Source organism: Scatophagus argus, chromosome 16, assembly GCF_020382885.2.
Source record: "Scatophagus argus isolate fScaArg1 chromosome 16, fScaArg1.pri, whole genome shotgun sequence".
NCBI classification, from domain to species: Eukaryota; Metazoa; Chordata; class Actinopteri; family Scatophagidae; genus Scatophagus; species Scatophagus argus.
Window position 1 is genome coordinate 7,363,997 of NC_058508.1, and position 23,037 is coordinate 7,387,033.

The 23,037-nt window shown below is 39.7% G+C and overlaps 5 protein-coding genes across 8 annotated transcripts; 3 read left to right on the plus strand and 2 right to left on the minus strand.

Annotated features, from left to right (window-relative positions):
- Positions 1-265: 265 nt before the first annotated feature.
- On the minus strand, positions 266-3,145 carry bud31 (BUD31 homolog). The gene is made up of 4 exons (XM_046414170.1): positions 2,901-3,145; positions 2,128-2,250; positions 1,722-1,888; positions 266-803 (listed from the first exon to the last, which is right to left on the minus strand). Exons 1-4 carry the CDS (start codon positions 2,992-2,994, stop codon positions 753-755), a joined length of 435 nt encoding a protein of 144 aa, XP_046270126.1. The 5' UTR covers positions 2,995-3,145; the 3' UTR covers positions 266-752.
- Positions 3,146-3,286: 141 nt separating this feature from the next.
- pdap1b (pdgfa associated protein 1b) lies at positions 3,287-6,059 on the plus strand. 2 transcript variants are annotated; one of them, XM_046414169.1, is made up of 6 exons: positions 3,287-3,617; positions 3,914-4,005; positions 4,399-4,500; positions 4,655-4,776; positions 4,997-5,148; positions 5,563-6,059. In XM_046414169.1, the coding sequence occupies exons 1-6, from the start codon at positions 3,605-3,607 to the stop codon at positions 5,625-5,627; spliced, it is 546 nt and encodes a 181-aa protein (XP_046270125.1). In that variant the 5' UTR covers positions 3,287-3,604; the 3' UTR covers positions 5,628-6,059. The 2 variants fall into 2 exon arrangements, with proteins under 2 accessions (XP_046270125.1, XP_046270124.1); XM_046414168.1 differs by having other exon boundaries at positions 3,300-3,617; positions 4,396-4,500.
- Positions 6,060-7,297: 1,238 nt separating this feature from the next.
- Positions 7,298-13,064, plus strand: shmt1 (serine hydroxymethyltransferase 1 (soluble)). Of its 2 annotated transcripts, XM_046414166.1 has the most exons (12): positions 7,298-7,451; positions 8,342-8,468; positions 8,717-8,862; positions 8,991-9,106; positions 9,301-9,461; positions 10,505-10,586; positions 10,724-10,936; positions 11,058-11,171; positions 11,274-11,396; positions 11,902-12,018; positions 12,169-12,279; positions 12,414-13,064. In XM_046414166.1, the coding sequence occupies exons 2-12, from the start codon at positions 8,376-8,378 to the stop codon at positions 12,584-12,586; spliced, it is 1,449 nt and encodes a 482-aa protein (XP_046270122.1). In that variant the 5' UTR covers positions 7,298-7,451; positions 8,342-8,375; the 3' UTR covers positions 12,587-13,064. The 2 variants fall into 2 exon arrangements, with proteins under 2 accessions (XP_046270122.1, XP_046270123.1); XM_046414167.1 differs by lacking the exons at positions 11,902-12,018; positions 12,169-12,279; positions 12,414-13,064 and adding an exon at positions 11,491-11,844.
- A 1,012-nt stretch (positions 13,065-14,076) lies between these two features.
- cpsf4 (cleavage and polyadenylation specific factor 4) lies at positions 14,077-18,090 on the plus strand. 2 transcript variants are annotated; one of them, XM_046416082.1, is made up of 8 exons: positions 14,077-14,514; positions 14,686-14,736; positions 15,651-15,803; positions 15,906-16,001; positions 16,109-16,202; positions 16,441-16,513; positions 16,689-16,808; positions 17,307-18,090. In XM_046416082.1, exons 1-8 carry the CDS (start codon positions 14,412-14,414, stop codon positions 17,373-17,375), a joined length of 759 nt encoding a protein of 252 aa, XP_046272038.1. In that variant the 5' UTR covers positions 14,077-14,411; the 3' UTR covers positions 17,376-18,090. The 2 variants fall into 2 exon arrangements, with proteins under 2 accessions (XP_046272038.1, XP_046272037.1); XM_046416081.1 differs by having other exon boundaries at positions 14,079-14,514; positions 16,647-16,808.
- Positions 18,091-18,241: 151 nt separating this feature from the next.
- On the minus strand, positions 18,242-21,319 carry atp5mf (ATP synthase membrane subunit f). The gene is made up of 4 exons (XM_046416083.1): positions 21,214-21,319; positions 19,986-20,093; positions 18,592-18,708; positions 18,242-18,399 (listed from the first exon to the last, which is right to left on the minus strand). The coding sequence occupies exons 1-4, from the start codon at positions 21,287-21,289 to the stop codon at positions 18,371-18,373; spliced, it is 330 nt and encodes a 109-aa protein (XP_046272039.1). The 5' UTR covers positions 21,290-21,319; the 3' UTR covers positions 18,242-18,370.
- Between the last annotated feature and the right edge of the window lie 1,718 nt (positions 21,320-23,037).

Consider the following 23,037-nt stretch of genomic DNA (forward strand, 5'->3'; position numbering starts at 1 on the left):
TGTAAAATATCTGCCATTGGGAAGACCCTTTCTATACTACCAACATCTTATAGTTTGTCTTGCCTTCAGTATGCTTTGTGACATGTAAGCAATATTATCCTCATATGATAAAAATATCCAATGTGAGTGACTGTTAAAGGGTAAGAGAGTTAGTGATTTATGCTACATTATGAATAGAGAAGTATGTAACAACAACATGTAACATCTGCAGGCAATAAAGACATTATTTTAATTCATGAGAGGAATTATGCTTAAAAACTCACAATTAAACCAGAATGGTTTTATTTAAAATTAGATTACAAGAACAATGATGAAGAAACAGCTTTAAAATTAAAAACAATAATATTTCAAACAAAAAATATTTCCATCCCAGCCTTCTTAAAATGAAATGAAACATACTAAAATGTAAAATAACCTCCAAAGTTAGTTTGACATGCTGGAATGACAGGTCTGATCTAGGAACTGCTAACTTCAACTTCCTACTTTTGCAGAGGAGGGCAGAAAATCTTGAAAAAACAAAACAAAACAAACAAAAAAAAAGACACAAATGCATGTTCTACAATATGGCCCCTGTCAGTGGATCCTCCTTTACCCACCCCTATTAGGGAAGATGAGGATGATGGTGAAGCTCATCAGTCATTTATTTCTGATGCAGTTGAAATAAGACAATGTTGATTTGGGGATATGAGAGATGGAGGTTGGGCGAGTCCTGATGCCCAACAAAAAGTAGACCAGATGTCCGCAAAGTGGACTTAACCAGAACATCCTCTGCACCCACAGTGGGTGCATTCAATGATCCTTCCCTGCGGAGAAGATGAAAACAACAGAATTAGGTGACAAAAATACACAAGAAATGAACAGGCCAGCTTACATCCCAAAATGCCTCCATTTGGGAAGGTAAATGGCTAATTGTCACTGTCCTTTATTAAATATCTTGTTTGTAAAAATCCTCAGAATTTAAAAATGTGCCAGCCACTAGCCATGCTAGTGGCATGACTCTAGGGATGGAACTGTCAGTTTGCTGGTCTGTTTCAGCAAATATGAGTTGGACAGATGGATAAATATTTTATCCAAAATTCAAGGTCTCCAGAGTATGAATTTACTCTCATTGTTGCTGCACAGATCTTTTCTTTCACACCACCAGTGGGTTGAACTTTTCACCCATTCTGAGAAATACAGCAACATCTTCTGAATAGAATAGACTGAACCAACATTTTGTACAGACATTCATAGTCTTATTGAAATATGGACTTGACTATTGTTGAAATCAAACAGAAGATAGAGCATCTGAAATTAAAACAAGTACAACTAACAGTAAGGCCTGTAACCTGTACAGTATTGGTTTGGAGTGTTTGTTTTTGTGGCGTTTGCGACTTCCTGTTTCTGTAACAAAACGCCTGTCAATGATTACCGGTACTTAATATATATGACACAGTGACTGGTGAGCACTCTGGCCTCATTTGTCCAAACAAAAATCCCGAGACACTCTGGACCAGTAAGAGGTCTTTGAATGTGTGCAGTGTGATAGCGGCGTTGTTACTTAATCTTACACTCATCTGCACTGTTTGCACTTATATCTGTACATCAGCAGGACTAATGTAAGCAGAGGGACAACCTAACCCTTTAACACATATTTAATACAAGCTTTTAATGGGGTCGTTTTTCAAAGTGATTAAAGTAGATGGCCTTAGTAAAAATGTCCAAAATTCTGCGAGACTTACGACTTCCAGCTTGCTCTTGGGGACTCTGCAGATACAGTTGGTTCCAAAGTTGGTGTCTCGTGTTTGGATGCAACGCAGGCAGCACAAGTTCTCGTAGCCCTGCTTCTTCCATTTGGCAATCAGGTTCTTGTCTGCATAGCCTTCCTTTATACAGTACTCATACAGCTCTGTGAGGAAACACACACAGAAAGGAAATGTTGGTTTGGCATCTATGAGTACAACTACCAACGGGTTTCATTGTCATTTCATTTTTTAACCCTTTTACCAAGAGGTCCCACAGAGACTAAAATCTCTTTTACAAATTCACCACATCTAGTGAAGATACCTAATATGTCAGGCAGGAGGGCAATGAAACAAGCAAATCAAGTAGTTCAAAAGGAAGAAAGCAAGAATCAAAACTCTATACCTCTGCTGATGGCTTTCCTTTTGTAGAACAGATCATAGATGTATCGACTCCGCTGATGGTGCAACCTGAAAATTGGCCAAAGAGACTCCACCTTTCGCTTTCCCTCATGAGGCTCTGTTTCAGCTGTGACACAGAGGAAAATGAGGAAAGTGAAAAATCAATGGAGCACCTGTTTAAAATAATAAATTAAAATGGCTATTGGGACTATGTGTGAATAGAGTCTTGAATAGTGATGTCACATCAGAAATAATACATTAATCTGTTGCTATAACAGCCTCAACTAATAATAAAATATTCCCCACAAGAGTTTGGAACCAATCTTAAGGGATTTGTTCGTTTTTCCACAACTATATACCGTAATATTAGAGTTTTCCTTGACTGGAATATATGGGCACAATATGGCGACACAGTTTTGTACACAATGTATACGACGGCATTACGGATAAAGATCTTTATTAATTATAAATTAATTAATAACAAACATGTGCATCTGACTGAACTACAGCCACTTCACGGGACTTTTGATTGGCTCAGTTCATTAATACGACTTTACAACACGCGTGATAATCAACTAATGTATCCACTTCCAAAATTTAAAAATGTCCAATATTTAATCAAACGGAAAATAAAACTGAAAGGGTATGTGTAAACAGCTCATGTAAATATGAAGTAAAGGCTGAAATTATTTAACCACTGCACGCTGTAATTGACGTTACAGTCAAACGGCCAAGTGTTTTGAGGACCATTAGGCTAATCATCTTCTACCGGCTTACCTTCTCTCATTTTCTGATCCAGCTCGTCTAAAGTTGGCTCAATGAGCTCCCAGCCATCTGGAGGCGGCTTCCGACTCCTCTTTACTTTGGGCATGTTGCTATAGTTTGTACAAAACAGAACAAAAGCTCACGGTATCTTAGCTTTCCTTTGCAACACGGGCGCAACAATCCGACGTCACAAGAAAGGGTCCATTTTCATCTGTCGTCTCTTGAAGATGTCACCATCACGAATAAACATACTACAGTTATTGGCGTTAATTAGTTCTTAGATCTTCTCTGAGACTAACGCACCATACAAGGTTATGTCAACATTTGTTTATGTCAGTCTAAAGGTGATTGGTGTGATTAAATCAAAGTAGATGTATTTCTGTCGTACCTGGCATATTGCATCACTTTAGCGCACTAGCACATTGCCTTAAGATAAACAACACAATTAAGATCTTCATATTTCATAACTCATGTAATTTATTCAACATGAAATTATATGAAAGTATGCGTTATTTACCTTAGAACAGCAACTGATTTTACTAAACACTTGCAAATGCCTTGTTGTAAAGTTTTTTTTAAGGCAAATACTTGAACTGCTTCGAGTATTGTGTTACTCATCTCGACAGTGAGTTTAGCCAGCTGTCAGTTCGTGTTGCTGCTTCATCACTTCTGTTTTCCTTGTCATTGAATTTGTAAGAAAGGCTTCGTTTGTCAGAATGCCCAGAGGAGGTAAGAAGGATCATAAACCCTCTACATTTTGTTGAAGTCAGTTTTTCTACATCTGTTAGCCTTCTGTTAGCCACCCAACAACTAGCATCCAGACGCCTCTGTAGAGCAAGTGCAGGTTTCCTAACTTACACTTCCGTGCTGTGGATGACGTTAAACAATTGAAAAATATTGAGAATATGTTGATAAACCGCTCTGCCTCTTCTGACACTTGTCAGTTCGTTGCTCTTTTCATCTCTCGTACTATGTGTACGCGAATCTGTGTGTGATGTCATTTTCAATCATGGTCATCGTTGCAGGTAAGAAAGGTGGCCACAAGGGTCGCGTGCGGACGTATACCAGCCCCGAGGAGATCGACGCCCAGATGAAGGCAGAGAAGGAGAGGAAAAGGGTTGGTGCAGTGTACATCTAAACACTGTTCAATCATGTACTACACAGGGCCAAGTATGTGCAGTTTTTCACTTAAGTGTTGGTGAAGCTGTGAAAAAGACACACCTACCGGAATGCAACTCAGTTGCATTTTTCCACTGGAAAGAGTCAACTAGCCTGCGTATGTGAGTAAACACTTGAGTTTAACATAGCTGGAAGGACCCTGTAAGACCCTTCACCTGATGATTGCACTCATTAACTCTTCACCAGCCAGAAGAGAGAAACCGATCTGTGAAACAGAGGCTGTGGTGTTTCTTTCTATATGTATGTGAGTGACATGATGCCCTTGTTTAATTATGTTCTCCTGGTTGTGTCATCTCACTGTTTGGTTCTGTGTTGTTGTATGTTATAGCAGGAGCAGGATGGGGAAGAGGCCGGTGCAGCTCAGAACGACATGGTAGAGGATAAGCTACCAGCAGGATCAGGATCAGAGGACAGCGATGATGAAAATTCAGTGGTACGGCCACACTATTTCTGTCACTTCCTTACTCTGCTACCACACACACTTGTAACATTTTTTTCTGTATGGCAGTTTTTAATAAGCGTGTTTGCGTGGTCATTTCATCGTTCGAAGCTTTCACCTTAAACTGTATGAGCTGTTGTGCTTCTAGAGGAGGAGAGCGGGTGTGGAGGGCTTGATAGAAATCGAGAACCCCAACAGAGTCGCTCAGAAGTCCAAGAAGGTGGCACAGATTGAGCTGGATGAGCCCAAGCAGTTATCAAGGAGAGAGAGGTGTGTAGTCAGTCACACATTATAAGTGCTAAATGGGAACTTCACCCTGCATCTAGCAGTTAGGATGTAAACACTGAAGAGTTATGTACTCATACACTTATGTTTTATAACTTCTCAGTGTCAGTAAATTTCAGTAATTTCCAATCAAAAATGTTAAAAAAAATAATAATGACTTTCTTGTCTTATGTCACTTTCTACATCTTGACACACTCTGACACAGAGAGGAGATTGAGAAGCAGAAAGCGAAGGAGCGCTATATGAAGATGCATTTGGCAGGGAAGACGGACCAGGCCAAAGCTGACCTTGCTCGCCTCGCCATCATCAGGAAACAGAGAGAAGAGGCAGCCAAAAAGAAAGAAGAAGAGAAAAAAGGTAGGCAAGACAAAAAGTGTTTTTTGCAGTGTTTATTGTATTAAATATTCAGTGTACATTTTGAGTAACACTACATGATTTATTACCTAATTAGAGCCCTGGTGTGGTCGTGAAAGCTTGCTTTTTCTTTTCTTTAAAAATCTACCCGCAACAGTTGTTAAATGAAATTTAAGCCCCATCGATTGAAACATTTTTGAGCGGTTAATTTAATTCTGCCATCATTGTAATCTGCATGTGTGCCGTGTGAGACTGGAAAACTTTACAGGCATGGCAACAGTAATTTAGTGGACCGAGGCATAGTGAACGGTCAAGTTCAAACAACGGCCACAGTCTCATTGCTGCCACTGCATACATGGCCGCGTCCGTGCAGTGAGTCAGTTTAATTGTCTCTTTCTTCTATTTCTCTGCTTGCAGCAAAAGATGCAGCAGCGGCAGCAGCAGCAGCAGCCAGAGGAGTAAACTCCCTCTCACTGAAATGATGCACAGTATTCATCAGAGGCACTTTCACTTGTTCACGGACTGGCGCAATACATATTTGACTATTTTTAAAGGAGGAACTATGATGCTGACATTACTATACCATATGGCCATTTGTGAAATGACTGTGGAGACACCAATGGAGGGGGGTTGTGTGTATTTTGGCATGAAGTAATGACTACGTTGATCCCTCCAGGAAGTAAAGCTACATTTGAGAATACAGCGGTCTTCATGTACACCTGGAATGAACCTCTTATAATCCATGATCTTGTACATGGTATTAATAATAGTATACTTAACATTGTACAATTATGACTTTGTTAACTGAGCTTTGCCACTATGATTTTTTGGGGATCTTAACATTGTATATAACAGACTCATGAAACTATTTTAGCTTATTATGATGAAACCAGTAAAATGTGTCTATTTCTTTATTTGCTTTACTTCCCTGTGAGAAAACTGTTGTTACTGCTTTAGAGCAAGATTTATCAGCATTAGGTGCAAGAGTCAGTTGATATGAAAATGAGATGAGTCGATATCGCAGATGTTTATTTTGGAACATCAGGATTTCCACATTTATACAAGGTATAACAGAACAGTTATATTAACAAATGAATGGCTCTTACTTCAGTAATGGATCTGATTATGAAAAACCAAAGAATGAAAAAGTACTGCTGTTAAAGATGTTAATATGAAGATGTATCAAGTGGTACACAAAGTGGGATTTCCTTTGATTCTCTTAGCCAGACAGGAATAAAGGGTAGGATTTAGTCTCTGGGTCTGTATGAATCAGGCCTCTTGATAAATCCTTGATAAAGTCCTAAGTGCATTAAAGAGCATTAAGAATAAATACCATACATAAGTGTACATATGTGTTATGGTCTCAGATCCTAAATTATTTAAAAGAGTTCTCTTAAATCAGTCACATACAGTTTCTATATTTTGGATATGTATGATGAGAAGTTGAATAAAGACAGAAAGTGTATCCAATACTTCCATTTCCTATACAGCATGAAAAAGGTCATCAAATCTATGTCAAGTAAATGTTCGTGATGTACTGCATTGGACTGAGCTTTGATGAATTCGGGTGAGCTTGAAAGGCAATGAGTAATAAAACAGAAAAGTGACAAATTAAAAAAAGTCCAAATAAATTATGTTTTGACCCCTGAGTACTCGGTTTTAGAAAAAAATATAAATATACAATGTATGATATTTCTCATGTAAACATTTAATACGACCTTCAGCTGTTATTTGTGGAAACAAAACATCAATATATGGAAGCGTGCAAGCTTTGGATACAGTAAACAATGGGTAGTCTTAATGACAGTCCTGCTTTTAAGCATTATTTGACTCATAAGATAAAGTTTAGAGCCATTCATAAGACCATATTTACAAGTACATAGCAGTGTTACACCAAATTCTGCACCTGTTAGATTCTGTGGCCTGGTTAGGAGTTACCAATTCAGTTTGCCTTAACATGCTTCGCAAACTTTATTTTGATGCTGATTTTTTTTTCTTTTCTTTTTTCCTTTTTGAGGTTACAAATTATGTCAGCTGTGATTTCACTGTATCGAAATCCTCACATTGACTGTAAAGAGCCATTGCTATAGCGTTATGAAGAAAAAGTGTGTCCTGGTCCACACTCTGAGCAGAGGGGGGCGGTACTGCGCCTAATGTGCTGGATAAGAAAATGAAAAAGAAGAGTAAGTGCGTCTATTGGTGGAAAGTTTGGCGGACTTTATCCTACTCAGAGAAGCTTTGAAGCCCCGTGGTCTGATTTCAGCTCAGTCTGACAAGTGACAGCCGCTGGAGTCTCTCTTCAACTGGTGAGTAAACTGGCTAAACAAACATCAGTGTTTCATGGACACAAGGAAATGTGCAAAGTAGTGGAAGTTAATGTGTACGTTGCCAAATCTTTTCAAGAAGAACTTACTTTATTCTAGCGTGCAGAGGTCTTACTTGCCCCACTTTGTCGATTTGTTTGTTTTCCCGCGGTGTTTTAACGCAGCACCATGACATGACATTTATGCTAGCAGTTTGCCAGCAAGTAACTTTGTTTCAAAAGTAGAAAGCTAGCTAAATAGTTAGTTGTTGTGACTGTTTATACATGGACATTTTCTGACGCTAGTGCTATATTTACGCAGCTCGATTTAAAGGTTTATCAAACGTTTTCACTCTTACACTCGTTGTTGGGTTTCTGGGTCAGTCGACCAGAATAGATAATCACGGTAGTAAGTATCATGTGCTAGCAGTTTTTGCATTTGACAGATGCGTGACTGAGCTGCAGTAGCTATCAACTCTGCAGACAGGACAGAGCTGTCTCAGATAAAGTTGTGGCCAGTGTAAACACAACTGGACGATAAACTGGTGTGAATGCGTTATGAGTTACCTAACAACCCCAGTTATGACAGTGTCTGCAGCTTATCAGTCTATAAAGGTTCAAGGTTTAACTGATGAGACCATATCACGTCATTGGGCGAAGAGTTGCAACACTCCTGCCGACAGTTTAGGTGGTGGTGGGGCATATGCCTCGCCTGCTCCTTTGTTAGAGGCTTAGGGCTGTGATAATGGATGCATTTTGCAGAAGCCAGTTGGTCAGCAGCAATCATTATATTCTCTTTCATAAGACATCCACAACATTTTGTTAACTCTAATAGAAAAATTCAATGTGATTTTTATCTAGTCTCTAAATGAAGAATCATCCTCCCTGTTTTAGATTTCCACTTTGTGTGACCAGAGAAACAGCAATCATGTCTTTGACAAATGGCCACCGTGTGAGCAAAGAAACATGGGATTCTCACAACAAGATGATGCTGGATCCCCTGTCCATCAGCGACGCTGAGGTTTGTGGGGTTTTTTTTTAATTTTATAAACAGAACAATACCCAGTGATTACCTGCAGTGATGATTCACTGGCATCAGCAGTACTAACAACCATCTGAAAAATTGCTTAGCAGAGGTATTTTTGGTTGTTTTTTGCATGAGGTTGCTGTTGGTATTTAGTCCAATTATAATGCATTGTTTTTGAGTCAAATTGTAAAATTGTCCTCTCTCCTGAACGATATGATCTTTGTGTATATTTGTGGTTTTAGGTGTTTAATATCATTAAAAAAGAGAAGCGCAGGCAGACGTACGGGCTGGAGCTCATAGCGTCTGAGAACTTTGCCAGCAGAGCTGTTCTTGAGGCTCTGGGTTCCTGTATGAACAACAAATACTCTGAGGGATATCCTGGTCAGAGGTAGGAAGAATTAAGCAAGTTGGTCTATGAAGTCCTACTGTTTTATTTCATCATGTAGATGCTGCATTCTGATTTGTCCGAGCTAAATGAGTGTAGCACTAATAATCATTTCAATCCATTGTGTTCAGGTACTATGGTGGTACAGAGCATGTTGATGAGCTGGAGAGACTCTGTCAGAAGAGGGCGTTGGAGGTCTTTGGTTTGGACTCAGACAAATGGGGGGTCAATGTGCAGCCATACTCAGGTGTTTAGCCTCACTTCTTTCTCATCCCTAAAAACTCTTCTTCTGTACTTGTTGCTTTTCCCATTTCCCCTTACCATGTTGGCTCTCTCACAGTTTCTTCCTCGTTTCTCTGTCTTACAGATCAGAATTCCTTTATTAATCCCTGGAGGGAAATTCTTGCAACTGTCATATTTTTGTTCATGCTTCTCTTTAAGGTTCTCCTGCTAACTTTGCTGTCTACACGGCCATTGTGGAGCCACATGGAAGGATCATGGGACTGGACCTTCCCGATGGAGGTCACCTGACACATGGCTTCATGACTGACAAGAAGAAAATCTCAGCAACGTCCATTTTCTTTGAATCCATGCCATATAAGGTACGGAGTTGGGTAAAAATTTCTCAGAATTGTGAAACAAATAATTGTACACTGTTTTGCATATATATCATATACTAAAATTAATAATTGTTAAATAAATAAGAATCTGTCCTCTCATTGTGGTAGTAGTAATGACAGCTTAAACTCAGAATATGTACAGAGTAAGTGATTGTTGATCTACTTTGAGAGATATTTGATAGTTGCATCTCTAAAATGGAGCCCTGGACTAACAAGATTAGTCCTCATGAGTACAAGAATGTCCACGTGGCATTCACAGGCCAAAGATGGCAAAAAGGCCATAATCGTAATCTGTTTTGTGTCACAAGACACAAGACACAAAGCAACTTAAAGCAAAAAAGATCAAGAAAATATACTTTATTGGTCCCTCATTCAGTTTTTGCACTGCATTTATTTTAATCCCACATATAGGCTGAAAATGCACACACAGGACCTGTAGGTATTCATTATTTGGGCCACATACTCAGTGCTTCAAGCTGTTAAGGGTTAGTTGCCTTCCTCAAGGGCACATCTCCTGTTCTCATGCCAAAACCCCAGGCACTGAGATGCCCCTCAAAGTTCAGTGTGAACTGTCTTGAATATAAACATATCTGCAAATGTGTTGGTTAAAAACATTTTTGCTGTTCAGTATTAATTTTATATTTAAAATGTTTTGCTTTTCTTTAAAGCCTACATTTGTATATTTTTTTGTTTCTAATCTAAGTATATTGGCCAAAAGTTGGATTATCACTTGGAAAAATGAAAAGTAATGGACTTTACCAGTCATGCCTTATTGTAATACAATTGGAATGAATGAATGTTCACACAATATTAAAGTGATAGTTAGTAGACAGATGAAATACATTTTAATAACACAGTGCATCCAAAGTCAAAAACTGTTTACAAAATAATAAAAGCTGATTTTAATGTTAAGATTCGGTTGTGGAAACCTAAGAGGATAAATTTCAGTATTTCAGGTTGTTTAGGTATTGATGTATCACTGTGTTGCCTGGTGTTTTAATATAACCGGGGTTTTCTGTTTTTAGGTGAACCCAGAAACTGGCTACATTGACTATGACAGACTGCAAGAAAACGCCCGGCTGTTCCACCCCAAACTCATCATTGCAGGTCCTTTAGCACAGACTGCTATTACTTGTTTATATTCACATATTCAAATAAATCAGTGAAATGTGGAGTCTGTGTCCAAAAAACCTGAAAAACATCACATTCACCTCTGTTTTGTTTTCCTCTCTCTTCTTCTCCAGGAACAAGCTGCTATTCCCGCAACCTTGACTACGCCCGCCTGAAGCAGATCGCTAATGAGAATGGTGCATATCTGATGGGAGACATGGCTCACATCAGTGGACTGGTGGCTGCTGGAGTGGTGCCCTCACCTTTTGAGCACTGTGACATTGTTTCCACGACAACGCACAAGACGCTGCGTGGCTGCCGCGCTGGACTCATCTTCTTTAGGAAAGGTACGACTAATTGTGCTTCTGCCAATACAAACCACTTGCCTTTTTTTGTTTGGTCATCAATACTCTTTTTGCCTGTGTTGGTATTTTGAGATTTCTCGACACTTTCTGTTTTCCCCTCCAGGTGTGAGGAGCGTGGATGCCAAAGGGAAGGAGATTCTGTACAACTTGGAATCCTTGATCAATCAGGCTGTGTTTCCAGGTTTACAGGGAGGACCACACAACCATGCTATTGCAGGTACAACTGATCATCTCCCTTTGACTTTGTCCACTCATATTCTTCACTGTCATTCAGATATGTCAGCATTTATCTCACGTAGGACTTGTTTTTCACTGGCAGGTGTTGCTGTAGCTCTCAAACAAGCCATGTCACCAGAATTCAAAGCCTACCAGACGCAGGTTCTTGCTAACTGCAAAGCTCTCTCCAGTGCCCTTACTGACCATGGCTACAAGATTGTCACTGGTAAGTTCCTCGACATATCGTTTCTATGAATGTACAAAAGCAAAGTCCATAATTGAACTGATTAAACTTGCCATTATTTCCTCTTTTATTTAAGACATTCGTAGCTGTTGTCATGGCATCTTGCAAGGGCATTTAAGGTCTGTTGGTTCTGTTCAGACAAAAGCACACTCCAGTCTATTTGATGTTTCTCTAGCGTCTACAACACAGTTGATTGAGTTAGATTTGATAATTAGAAGATTATCTCCTTTGAGAATTGAATTTTCAGAATTACAAGATAAATTACTCAGATTATTCTTTCAGAATTAAAAGATGCCAAGTTACAATTACTTTTTCTCACATAATAATCCATAGCTTCTTGTTGAATCTCTTTTAAATGATAACAGCTAAAATATGTAATATACCTTTTTTTTAAAAAAACAAAGGGTAACATGACAAGCAAGGTTGTGACAGCAGATTTCTGATGGCCTATGTAGTGTCTTTGAAGACTTTTTCTTTTCCTGTGTAGGTGGCTCTGACAACCATCTGATCCTGCTGGACCTGCGCAACAAAGGAACTGACGGAGGACGAGCTGAGAAGGTTCTGGAAGCCTGTGCCATTGCTTGTAATAAAAACACCTGTCCAGGTAGTGTGCAAGTGTCTCTTCATGATTGATATATAATGATACATGCAGTTTTGTTTGCTTAAGAGACCCTAGTGTGTGTAATCTGGTCCAAATATAATTTATTCTGTACAGAATGCCACTATTTTAACATTTCCACATACAAATGTTTAGGAGATAAGAGTGCTTTGCGCCCCAGCGGCCTGAGGTTTGGATCCCCAGCTCTTACCTCCAGGGGCTTGGTGGAGGATGACTTCAAGAAGGTGGCTGAGTTCATTCACAGAGGTAATCAATTCAAAGAAATAAAAAAAATAAAATTGCAAATATGTTCTCTAAAAAATGCATCTTGAACTGAGATGCCCAGAACTTTTAGAATTCAATAGTGTTTTGATATCAATTGCAATAATGTAATCCTGCAGGTATTGTGCTGACCTTGGAGGTGCAGGGAAGCCTTGATCCCAAGGCTCCTCTGAAGGAGTTCATTCAGGCTCTGGCTCAGGGAGAAAAGTTCCAGCAGCGAGTAGCAGACATCAGGGTAGAGGTGGAGGCTTTCGCCGGTCAGTTCCCCATGCCTGGCCTGCCTGAGCTGTAGACGGTGCCACTTTGGACGCTGATAGCTTCTGAACAGATGATTGGAACAAAATCCGTATGTCTGTTTTGGTGGTGTGTTGTTTCATGTATATAGTGGTTTTCAGTGTGTGTCATCCTGACCTCACAACAGTTCAGTTTTAGCTTGGAACAGATGTGTCTTAATGAAACAACAGAAAGACTTTGCAGACTTAATTATCCCCCAGTTATTGAGTGTTGCTACAGTGCCTTTGTTGGTATTATATTGGTTTTGGTTCTCCACAGTCTTGAATGTTACAATCACTTTAAGCTTTAATCTTGTCAAAATCATGTTTTTGTATTCAATTTAAAATCCACAGTTACTGTACTGCAGACTGAAGCACAAAGCATGACATGAAGTTATTCTGTATTATGCACTGTACATACACATTATAATAAATACAATTGGATAAATAAAACCTGTCATTACATTAATTAAAGTCATCATAATGAATGGCACAACAGCTATGTATGAGTTTTCCTTTAAAGCCAATATATCCATGTTCCTTCACTGACATATCAACTTTATTAAAAGGATTTAGCATAAGGCTAACCATTGTGCTGTGACTGCATCATGGCATTTATGAGTTAAATGCCTACACCAATATGTTCATAACAAAGACCACACTGATGTGAAGTAAAAGCCCACAGTGTTTAATTTATCATGCTACCATTTACTATTTTACACTAAATACAAAGTAGATCTGAAGCCTGTGGTATAGAATCAGTTGTTTAGGTATTTGGAAATAAACCAAAATACTGGTCACATTAAAGGTGAGATACAAAACCTTGACTGCTGCTAGATATAAGACTCGAGTGCCACCATCTCAGACAAATAAATGGATGTATCATTCACTGAAAGCTGAAATAAAAGTAAGTGGCATCTGAGCACACACTGCTCATGAAACTCAGAGCAAGCTGTAAAACATTAATGGAAATTAAACCGATAGTTGTTGAGGTGTTACAATAATAATAATACAATATGATGGGTTCAGGTAACCTCCCCGATAGAGTTAGTTCTGTATTGCATTATTTCTCCAGCAGTTTGGCCCTGGCATAGAAGGAACAGTTAATTAAGTATGAAAAATATGTGACACAAGTAAATACATGAAGAGTGTAAGAAACTAATTGGAAAAATTAGAAATCTTTTTGGCTGAGGGGAATAAAAAAAATGTGTTTGGGCAATAAAATCCTGGCTATGGCCCTGTGATTTCTCAGTAAAAAGCCTGTTGCTGCATTTTTTAATAGAGTTAATTCAACAAATATGACAGAAATCGGATAGGATACGATTGTTTTGTTTTGTTTTTCTTGTTTGGCTGTCTCTTTTGTTAACTGTATTAATTTAGATTGTAACCTGAAGAACAAGTCATCCTGAATTACACACTCCAGTACAGTAGGTGGCGATATGCACCTTTCAAGTTGGTTGCAACACGCCAAACCCCCCCCCAGAGAAGAAGAAGAATCCGCTCGGGGATCGTTTAGTCGAGCCTTGTTTCCTTCAGGTCAAAGGTCAGTCTGCGCGCTTCCAAACCATTCGGGGAGAACAAGGAGCTGGTCTTGCCTGAGAAGTTACAGAGTGATCAGTGCTAAGGGGTTTTTTTAAATACCCCCACAAAACTTCAAAGAACAATATCTATTGAGGTTTCTCATCGGGGAGTTTGTCTTTTTTTTAAGTTTATCGGTTAGCCTGGCTAGCCTCGTTAGCCGATTTAGCTGGCTAATGAAGAAAATACAAGCTAACTAGCTTAACTTCAAGCTAGCTAATCGAAACTGATATCTCGTTGAGCGGAGTACGGCAAACTAACGCAGACATGCAGGACCTACTGGCAAACGTGGATCACATCAAGTTTGACCTGGAAATCGCTGTGCAGCAGCAGCTAGGAGCACAGCCTCTGCCCTTTCCCGGCATGGACAGTAAGTACTTGGATGCTAGCTGGTGTGTAGCTGCTGGAGGTGATGGTCAAAGTTAACGGTAAAACTGATGTTGGCTAACGGCAGGTTGACACTGGCAACCTAACAGTGGCGGATGTGTATACCCTCTATGCCATTCATTTACTAAGACTGTAATACTGTGTGTCCCTGCAGAATCCGGATCTGCTGTGTGTGAGTTCTTCATGAGAGCAGCTTGTGTGAAAGGTAAAACACAACGTGACAACGCTTCAACAGCTGTGTCAGTCTTAACGTTACGTTACACCTGTTATTCGTGCAATTGTATAATCGTGTCACTTAGAATTTTATATCCCTTGTGTTATTACTCAATAAAGTAAACTGATATCGGTAGAAGTTGCTTTGTAAAGGGATAATCCTCTAGAATGAGTCAAGCTCCAAAAACACTGGATCCTACATTCCCCTTAATGCAACCCATATAATGTTTTTAAATTACATTCTCCCTGCCTGTTAAACACGAATGTCAGTGGTCACCAACATGTCCAAAGAAAGGATAAATAATCATGTTCAGTGCTGGGTGATGACAATATTTTAACAACTGTGCACATGTGACATAAGGAGTGAATCTCAGGAAAGAAGTCAGTAGTCAGTAGTATTTTTTTTATGGATTTGGGACACTGACACTGTTTCACTGTGATCAGCAAACTGTTTTGTGGTATGTGCATGGCATTTTTTTTTACCTTGATGATATGTTGGAGAGATGCAGGTTTTCACCAGAACCTTCATCTGCACCTTTCAGTGGTTTAGAAAGCAGAGTTAAATTAATGTGAATTCAGTGAAAGAATGAAAATAAGAATATGTAACATGATTGATGACAACATGATAAAATATAATCAAAACTCTATTAATAGCAAAGAAAAAATGAGAGCTGACAGGGTTGGATTGCCTAAAAAAACAGATTTGTTGTTCTAGTACCCAAAGGGAGGATATTGTTTAAGGTCATAAAACCAGAAAGCAGCTTCTTGTTGCTGTTACTTCTTTTAACGTTCTTTCCTCCACTATTTAAAACTGATCCACATAAAAAAAAAAAAATAAAGTAGGTATGATTTTGGAACGTTGTCCTCTCATCTGTGCTGTATCTTTTCTTTTCTCTCTGCTCCCAGGCGGGATGTGTCCTTTCCGGCACATCAGTGGAGAGAAGACGGTGGTGTGTAAGCACTGGCTCAGAGGACTGTGTAAGAAGGGAGACCAGTGCGAGTTTCTCCATGAATACGACATGACCAAGATGCCTGAATGCTACTTCTACTCCAAGTTTGGTTCGTTGATTTGTTGTTTCAGAAAATCACACAGATGAGCTTGATGGCGGACTGCCATGACTTTATTCCGTTAATGTTTTGTGCCTGTGTTGACCCTCGCAGGTGAGTGCAGCAACAAGGAATGTCCATTCCTGCACATTGATCCCGAGTCCAAGATCAAAGACTGTCCCTGGTATGACCGAGGCTTCTGCAAACATGGTGAGTCCTCCTCTGTGGTTGGCATAAATATTCTGGCATTTCATATTCACACCTAAACACACTCTTTATGACCCATTTTGGAATTTCTTTTCCATGTTCTGTCTCAGGTCCTGACTGCAGACACAGACACACAAGAAGGGTTATCTGTGTGAACTACCTGGTGGGCTTTTGTCCAGAAGGAAAATCCTGTAAATTTATGCAGTATGTAATCTTTTTCATATGATTCCTACATAATAGAAGCAGTTTTGTTGTTTGATATTACATCACCTGCAACCTTTTTTGGTATTATATTTTGTAACCTCTCTCTGCCGTATTAAAAGGATGAATTATGTCGTCTAGTAAAATATTCTTTAGTTGAAAGATTGAAGAAACAGTAGATGAAAACAATTGGAAACTCCACTATACCATTACGTACATTTAACATTGAGTTGTTCTACAGCCCTCGTTTTGAGTTGCCCATGGGAGCCTCTGAACAGCCTCCTTTGCCACAGCAGACCCAGAACCAGACAAAGGTAAGAGGTTACATTCACAAAGACCCACACTACTGTATGTATCAGTGATAGGCCATCTCATTCACTTAGGTAGCAGAGTGTCTGGTGGAAATTAAAATATAAATCATTACTCTTTCCTCGTCACCTGCTGCAGCCTGTGCCTACCGTCGTTCGCTCATCGCTCTCTCTAATCCAGCTCACAAACTCCAGCCCAGGCCAGCGGCCGCAGAACCACACATCGATGGCTGGTGCTCAGCAAAATAACATGACTGGTAACAGAGGGCCTCGGCCACTGGACCAGGTCACCTGCTACAAGGTAAGTCACCTGAACATATGTCTGCTAATGTGTCCCCGCATCTGGTTTAGACACAAGTCTCTCAGTGTAGTCGTAGGTGTGAATGCTGTTAAATGTTCCCTCAAGATTTTCTCCTTCACATTTCGCTAAATATTATTTGTTTGGGACAGTTGTAAGACTAACACAGTACAAACAGGCACTGGCATCATTATTCTGTCAGATTTAAATGTAAAATGCATGTAAAGTGATACTTATCGACATTGTCATTATATACAATAAAGTTGAAACTTTCTCAGCTGATTTTTTTTTTTTTATAATCCTGTTCACACATTTTGCTCAGCCTTTCCAAATGTGAGGATGTGCTCCTTTTCTACACCAACACTCTTGACTGTCCAATAATGATGATTTCTACTTATGATACACACACATGCTCTCTTTCCTGCACTATTTCCATTTGTCATTTGCGTTTAGTAAGGAGCTAATTGCATCTTCATTCTTTTGTCCCCCTTGTGTATGTAGTGTGGTGAGAAGGGCCACTATGCCAACAAATGCACTAAAGGCCATCTTGCTTTCCTGAGTGGACAGTAACCTCCAGCCTTGAGGTCACCACATTGCCGTAGCTCAGTCTCTCCCCCTGTGGACGGAGGAGATGAGAGGAAGAGCAGCAGAGGAGACAAAGCACCTTTGCTCCACAGGCTGAAGTTGAACTTAAAAGACTTTAACTGCGACTGTTGTGTCTGCGTGGTTTCAGGGTGAATTCATACAGATACAGGCTGTGGGAAAGATAAAACTATTTCTATTCTTTGCCACTTTTTGGGTTAGTGTACATAGTTTTCTACAATGTTTGTACCCAATAGTACAGTGAATATTTAAATCCACATCACACCAGACAGAAGTGCAGCAATGCAATGTGTTTCTTTTAGGATATTCATGTTTCCTCTGGTCATGTGACTGCATCAGTGACACCAGACCAGATCTTCTGTTCTACTAATTCTAGAAAATCGGTGTGACAATGTATACAAATAAATAAAATAATTGTCAGTAGTGATGTAAACTAACACTGTTTGAATCCAAACTACTGCAATTCATCAGAGCCCAAATCCACTTGGCACTCAGTTTTATACTTCTAAATCTGTACCTCTTGCTTGCCATGCAATAGCTCAGTTACATGATTGTGGTTTTCAAACATTTTAAACCCTGAAGGTTGTTGGATTATTTGCCAGTTGTGTGTGGAGACCCATGTTTGATCTGCATACACAGATCATTCAGTTTTACAGAAGAGGATGTGGATACATGACAGAAAGACATCTCAGAGGATACATTTGTGTATGAACATGTTCTCTCGACTTGTGTCTGTACAAATAAATGTTCTTACAGATGTCTAACATCATGCTAGCCTCACATTATAAAGTGTAACCACATAGGGCACAAGCTAAACTCATGATAACCAACAATAAATGTTTATATTGTTTATTGGTCACAACAGTCACATTCAACACAACAGAGAGCTGACAGTAGAAAGAGCAGGAGGAACAAAGAGATTCAAGTTCAACCCCTGAAGGTCTGATGGCTGCTGAAGGGCCTCAGTGGTACTTCCTCCAGCGATCATGCTCTGGAAGACCAAATTGAGAGAGGGATATTTAAAATAAATGCAAATTTTTCACATTAGTGGCACTGCAATTTTGAGATGAACTGGAGCTCAAAAGTCAATTATCAGATGTAACATTTGCTCCCAGAAAAACAACTTCATAGAAAAGGAAGAAACATCCTGAACAGGAAATGAGGGAATGTTTCCGTTTCTTACTGAGGTGGTCGTATTCCCACAGATAGCTGATGGCCACATAGCCAGCCAGCAGCATAGCTATGCCACCGATGCCTCCCTTCCTCACATCAATGTATTTGGTGTAGTATCGGTCATGGCCTGGAAGGCAGAGAGGCAGGGGGAGGAAAAAAACAAAGTCAAAAACAGCATAAACCACAACAGTATGACAACAAAGTATCTTACACTGGAGAACTAGTGTAAGGCTTTGGCAGACCTCTGAATGTTTACGCATGTGCCTTTTGTCGGTGAAGGTTCTCAGTCACCCAGGTCATGGTCTGTGTTGTGAATTCTTAGGGCATCTGGACTTGTTAGGGTTCTTGAAGATGTTTTGCCTCTCATCCAAGAAGCTTTTTCAGTTCTAAATTTTGGTGGGGAGTGCAGAGTATTTAACCTCTGTGGGAATTGAATGCCTAAACGAAAGGGCTGTAAGCCTACAGGCTCATTCCTGAAGTGGGTCTTTATTTAGAAGGGTTAGGGTTAGGGTTAGAACTTTATTTAGAACTGAAGAAGCTTCTTGGGTGAGAGGCAAAGCGTCTTCAAGAACCCTAACAAGTCCAGATGCCCTAAGAATTTACTACATGTGTGCCTTTTGACACTGACACAAGTCATGTCAACCATCGCTTAGATTAACACATGAAAAGCTTCCATTATAAGTATTACTGTGGTGCCATACTGATGGTGTTTAATAAAATTAGTGCAAACGGTTTGATCAACAATACTGTTGACCACCTGGTTTGATAGCCAGCTTATGTGATTTGGTTTCCACATAAAAGCTAGTTGGTGATTATTTAATGCACACTCAATGAACTATTAAAACTGGATTTAGTTTCTTGGTGAGTCCTTAGGACCTCCCTCAGCTTCTCTCAGTCTTAAATGTGTAAGCTGATGACCTGGGAAAGAGACTTAACAATCAACAATTTTGCACACTGCACCTTTAAGAGCTGGTTTTTGGTGTTGAAATGCTTTGTGATTAACTCTTTACCAAAAACTTCTGAGTGCAAACAGTACGACTGACACACCTCTTATGTATGGGAGTTTCTCATAACTCTCCCAGGTGGGAAATACTTTTATCCTGAGGGTGTTTGTTTAATACAGCTCTTGCCTTTAAACGAGTTACTGAACCAGCAACCTTTCAGTGAGGTTGTTGCTAATGGGGAACATGGAAAATTATGTTGTGCAGTCTGTTAAGAATGAACATGCTGCACATGCCCCAAATATTTGGCACTAAAAAAAAAGCCTGCATTTCAAACATCACCCATATTTAAAACTGCAAAGTGCACTTGTGTTTTTGCAAGAGACTGAGGTCAAAGAACAAACCCCCCCCCACACACACATCCCTAGGTGCACAACAACGTCATCATGAAAGTTTTCCTTACCCCTGCGGAGGGCTGAGAGGATGCCATTAGGAGTGAAGTCTCGACCTCCAAGCCACCGTCCCATCTCACCCAGTTTCACATCCATCAGCCTCTTCTCAGCTACGGGAACTGGACACAAGTGGAGACGGCAACAACAGTTAGCTTACATGTCTTCCTTAATGTTGTCTGCTCTGGTTTAGGGGTAATTCAACACTTTTCATCGCTGCAAATACTAACGTAATTTGCAGCTATTAACTGTGTCAAAGCAGAGCTAATTGGTCACTTAACTGACAAGTCGATCCGTCGAAAATGAACCTAAACTGAAACAGTTATGATGACTGATTAACTGTTCAAACATTATTTCTGAGTAAAAATGAAAAACAACTCCTGGCTCCATCTTTGAACTCGTCTGGTTTTTGTTTGTCTTACGTGTTAGTGACGACCTTTTAAACAGACAATGTGTCTGAGAGCCTGGGATGGGCATGACAATTATTTACTGATATTTTATAGACAAATCTGTTACTCTTCTCTAAAAAGATCTGCGGACTCATCAATACTGAACACAACTATTATTTGCAGGTCTAACTGCTGCAAAAGGTATTCAGTCCTTATATAAAAAATATCTATTTACACTGAAATACTCGTTTGTTTCTTTCCGCTTCTGCAGTCAGCTGTGGGGTGTCATCTGACATTTACTACCGAGAAGCGACATTAATTATATGAACAACAATTATATGAATGAAATATTCTGGGCCCACCGTTCAGAGAACACTGCAAACCAAAGCATGGCTTTACGTTTATATATTTCGTGTTTGTAATTTGTTTTAGGATTTTAAAAAAGAAAAGAAAATCAGAGTGTGGGGTAGACCGTGTTTGAAGGCTACTGTGCAAGCTAGCAGCATGAAACCGTTGCATAAGATATGCACGCTGAGACAGTTTATTTATAGAAGTTTCGTCCAAACTGCAAGTCAAGTCAAAATCTTCTGATCACTTAACATATCAGTCAATGTCCAGAAGCGGCTCACAGATTAATTTCAACTACAAAACCGGCAATGACACGCAAAGTCCTTGACGTGACTCAAAGGATTGAGTGAGGCCTCCGGTCTGACAAAGACCTTTAGGTGACTAAATAATGGCTTGTCTGACAGAAAAACACACACCGTCTGTGAAAACGCAAAAATAAGACAACGATAAAACGAATAACAGAGAAAAGTTGGGATGTTTTTTAGCAGAGGGCACGCTGTTTTACCTGGTCTGTCCGCCATCTTGACTGGTGCAGAGGGCTCGCAGAAGGGGATGATGGGAATAAAACGGAGGCAGTGCATTATGGGAAAACGTGTGTTTTTTCAAATCTGTCCACTAGAGGGCAGCGGAAGACGTGAAAGCACACGTTTAATGACGAGGCTCGAGTCTAGGCTATTTACTGTATCAAGTCAGTGGATCAGACCTGAAGGCTTTACAAATATAACACTGCGTAGAAAACTACAATAACAATCACCACTTTGCCACTTTATTAGGCACACCTAGCACAACAGTCCTGCAATATATCCTCCCTCAGTTTTTGTTCAAACTGTGTAAGAGAGGTATTGATTAATCTTCATGGTCATTTTGGATAATGCAGTTTGTCATACCGTTCAACTGTATTGTATTATACAGCCTGCCCTTATTTATATAAGGGAGGTGGACAAAATAATACAAACACATGGAATCAGTCTTTTCCACCAGTTTATCGTCTAAATAATTAAACTGAGTTTCCTAATATGAAACGCGAGCTTTTGTTTACAAAGCTTTGTTTTTTGTGTATTAGTGTAATCAATTGATAATACATGCAGTTAGAGATAAAACCATAGCGTTTCACAGTAAATTGGTTTTGGATTTATACATTAATACTCCATACTCTAAATGTTCTGATACCTCAGGTTTTTTTTTCAAACCTCATGTTAAACCCCTCTGCTTTAAAAAGCACCACAGATCGACCTGAGGGGTTTACTACAATAGTGTCTCCTGACACTCTATCAGAGGAATCATTTTTTTTCCCCAAGAGAAAGCAGCTGATCTGTGCACAGCGCAGCAGCCAGTAGCACTGCTATACATAATATACCCGAAGATATAATTAAGAGCTTATTCACGCTGGTGCTTGTGTGAGTGGTTGAGGTGGTGCTGTGGTGGTTCAGGTCCCTTCTCAGCACGCCCACTGATCAATACAGCCCTCTCTCTCCCTCTCTCTCTCTCTCTCTCTCTCTCTCTCTCGCACACACACACACACATAGTGAATTAGGGTGTATGGTAGTGGTTTTGGCCTTCATCCAAGACTGAGCAATAACCTCTTTCCTTTATTAGACTGATTTTCCTTCTTCACTCTGATGACTTTCATTAGATGGAGGACTCGTGTAGATGTACAACACCAGCCTGCTTTTTTTCTCTGCTTCTCTCTCTCTCCTACTCAACACACACACACACAGTTTTGATTACTGTGATGTGTGTGTGTGTGTGGAGGGGTTACGTAGGTGGATACATGACTACATTGCATGTGTATAGTGAACATGGATAAATCTTAACCAGGGTTAGTCTTTGATGTTGATGATTCAGCTCTGCATATTGGCCCAGTTTTTTCTCTTCTCTTCTCTTCTCTTCTCTTCTCTTCTCTTCTCTTCTCTTCTCTCCTCTCCTCTTCTCTTCTCTCCTCTTCTCTTCTCTCCTCTTCTCTTCTCTTCTCTTCTCTTCTCTTCTCTTCTCTTCTCCTCCCCAAACAAACCAATCAGTCCTCAGTTCTGCTGCAAACATTCTCTAAACCCTTTGTGCAAAAGGTAGTAACTCAAACAAAACATTTCATTCATGCTTCAGTACCAAGTTATTGTGTCAGTGATCTGGCAAATGCTACTAAAAATGAAAAGTTGCTTTGTCATTGTGTGAGCTGTACTGGTCCAAATGTATTTCAGAAGTGTCTTTTTTTTACACTGGCTGTGTCCTGTACTATACAAGAATGACCCTTTTGTCCAGCCAAATGGTGTTATGTTCCACGCTGAGCTTTTCAGATTGAGATTTCAACAGCAGGTAAAAATTTAATGTTAAA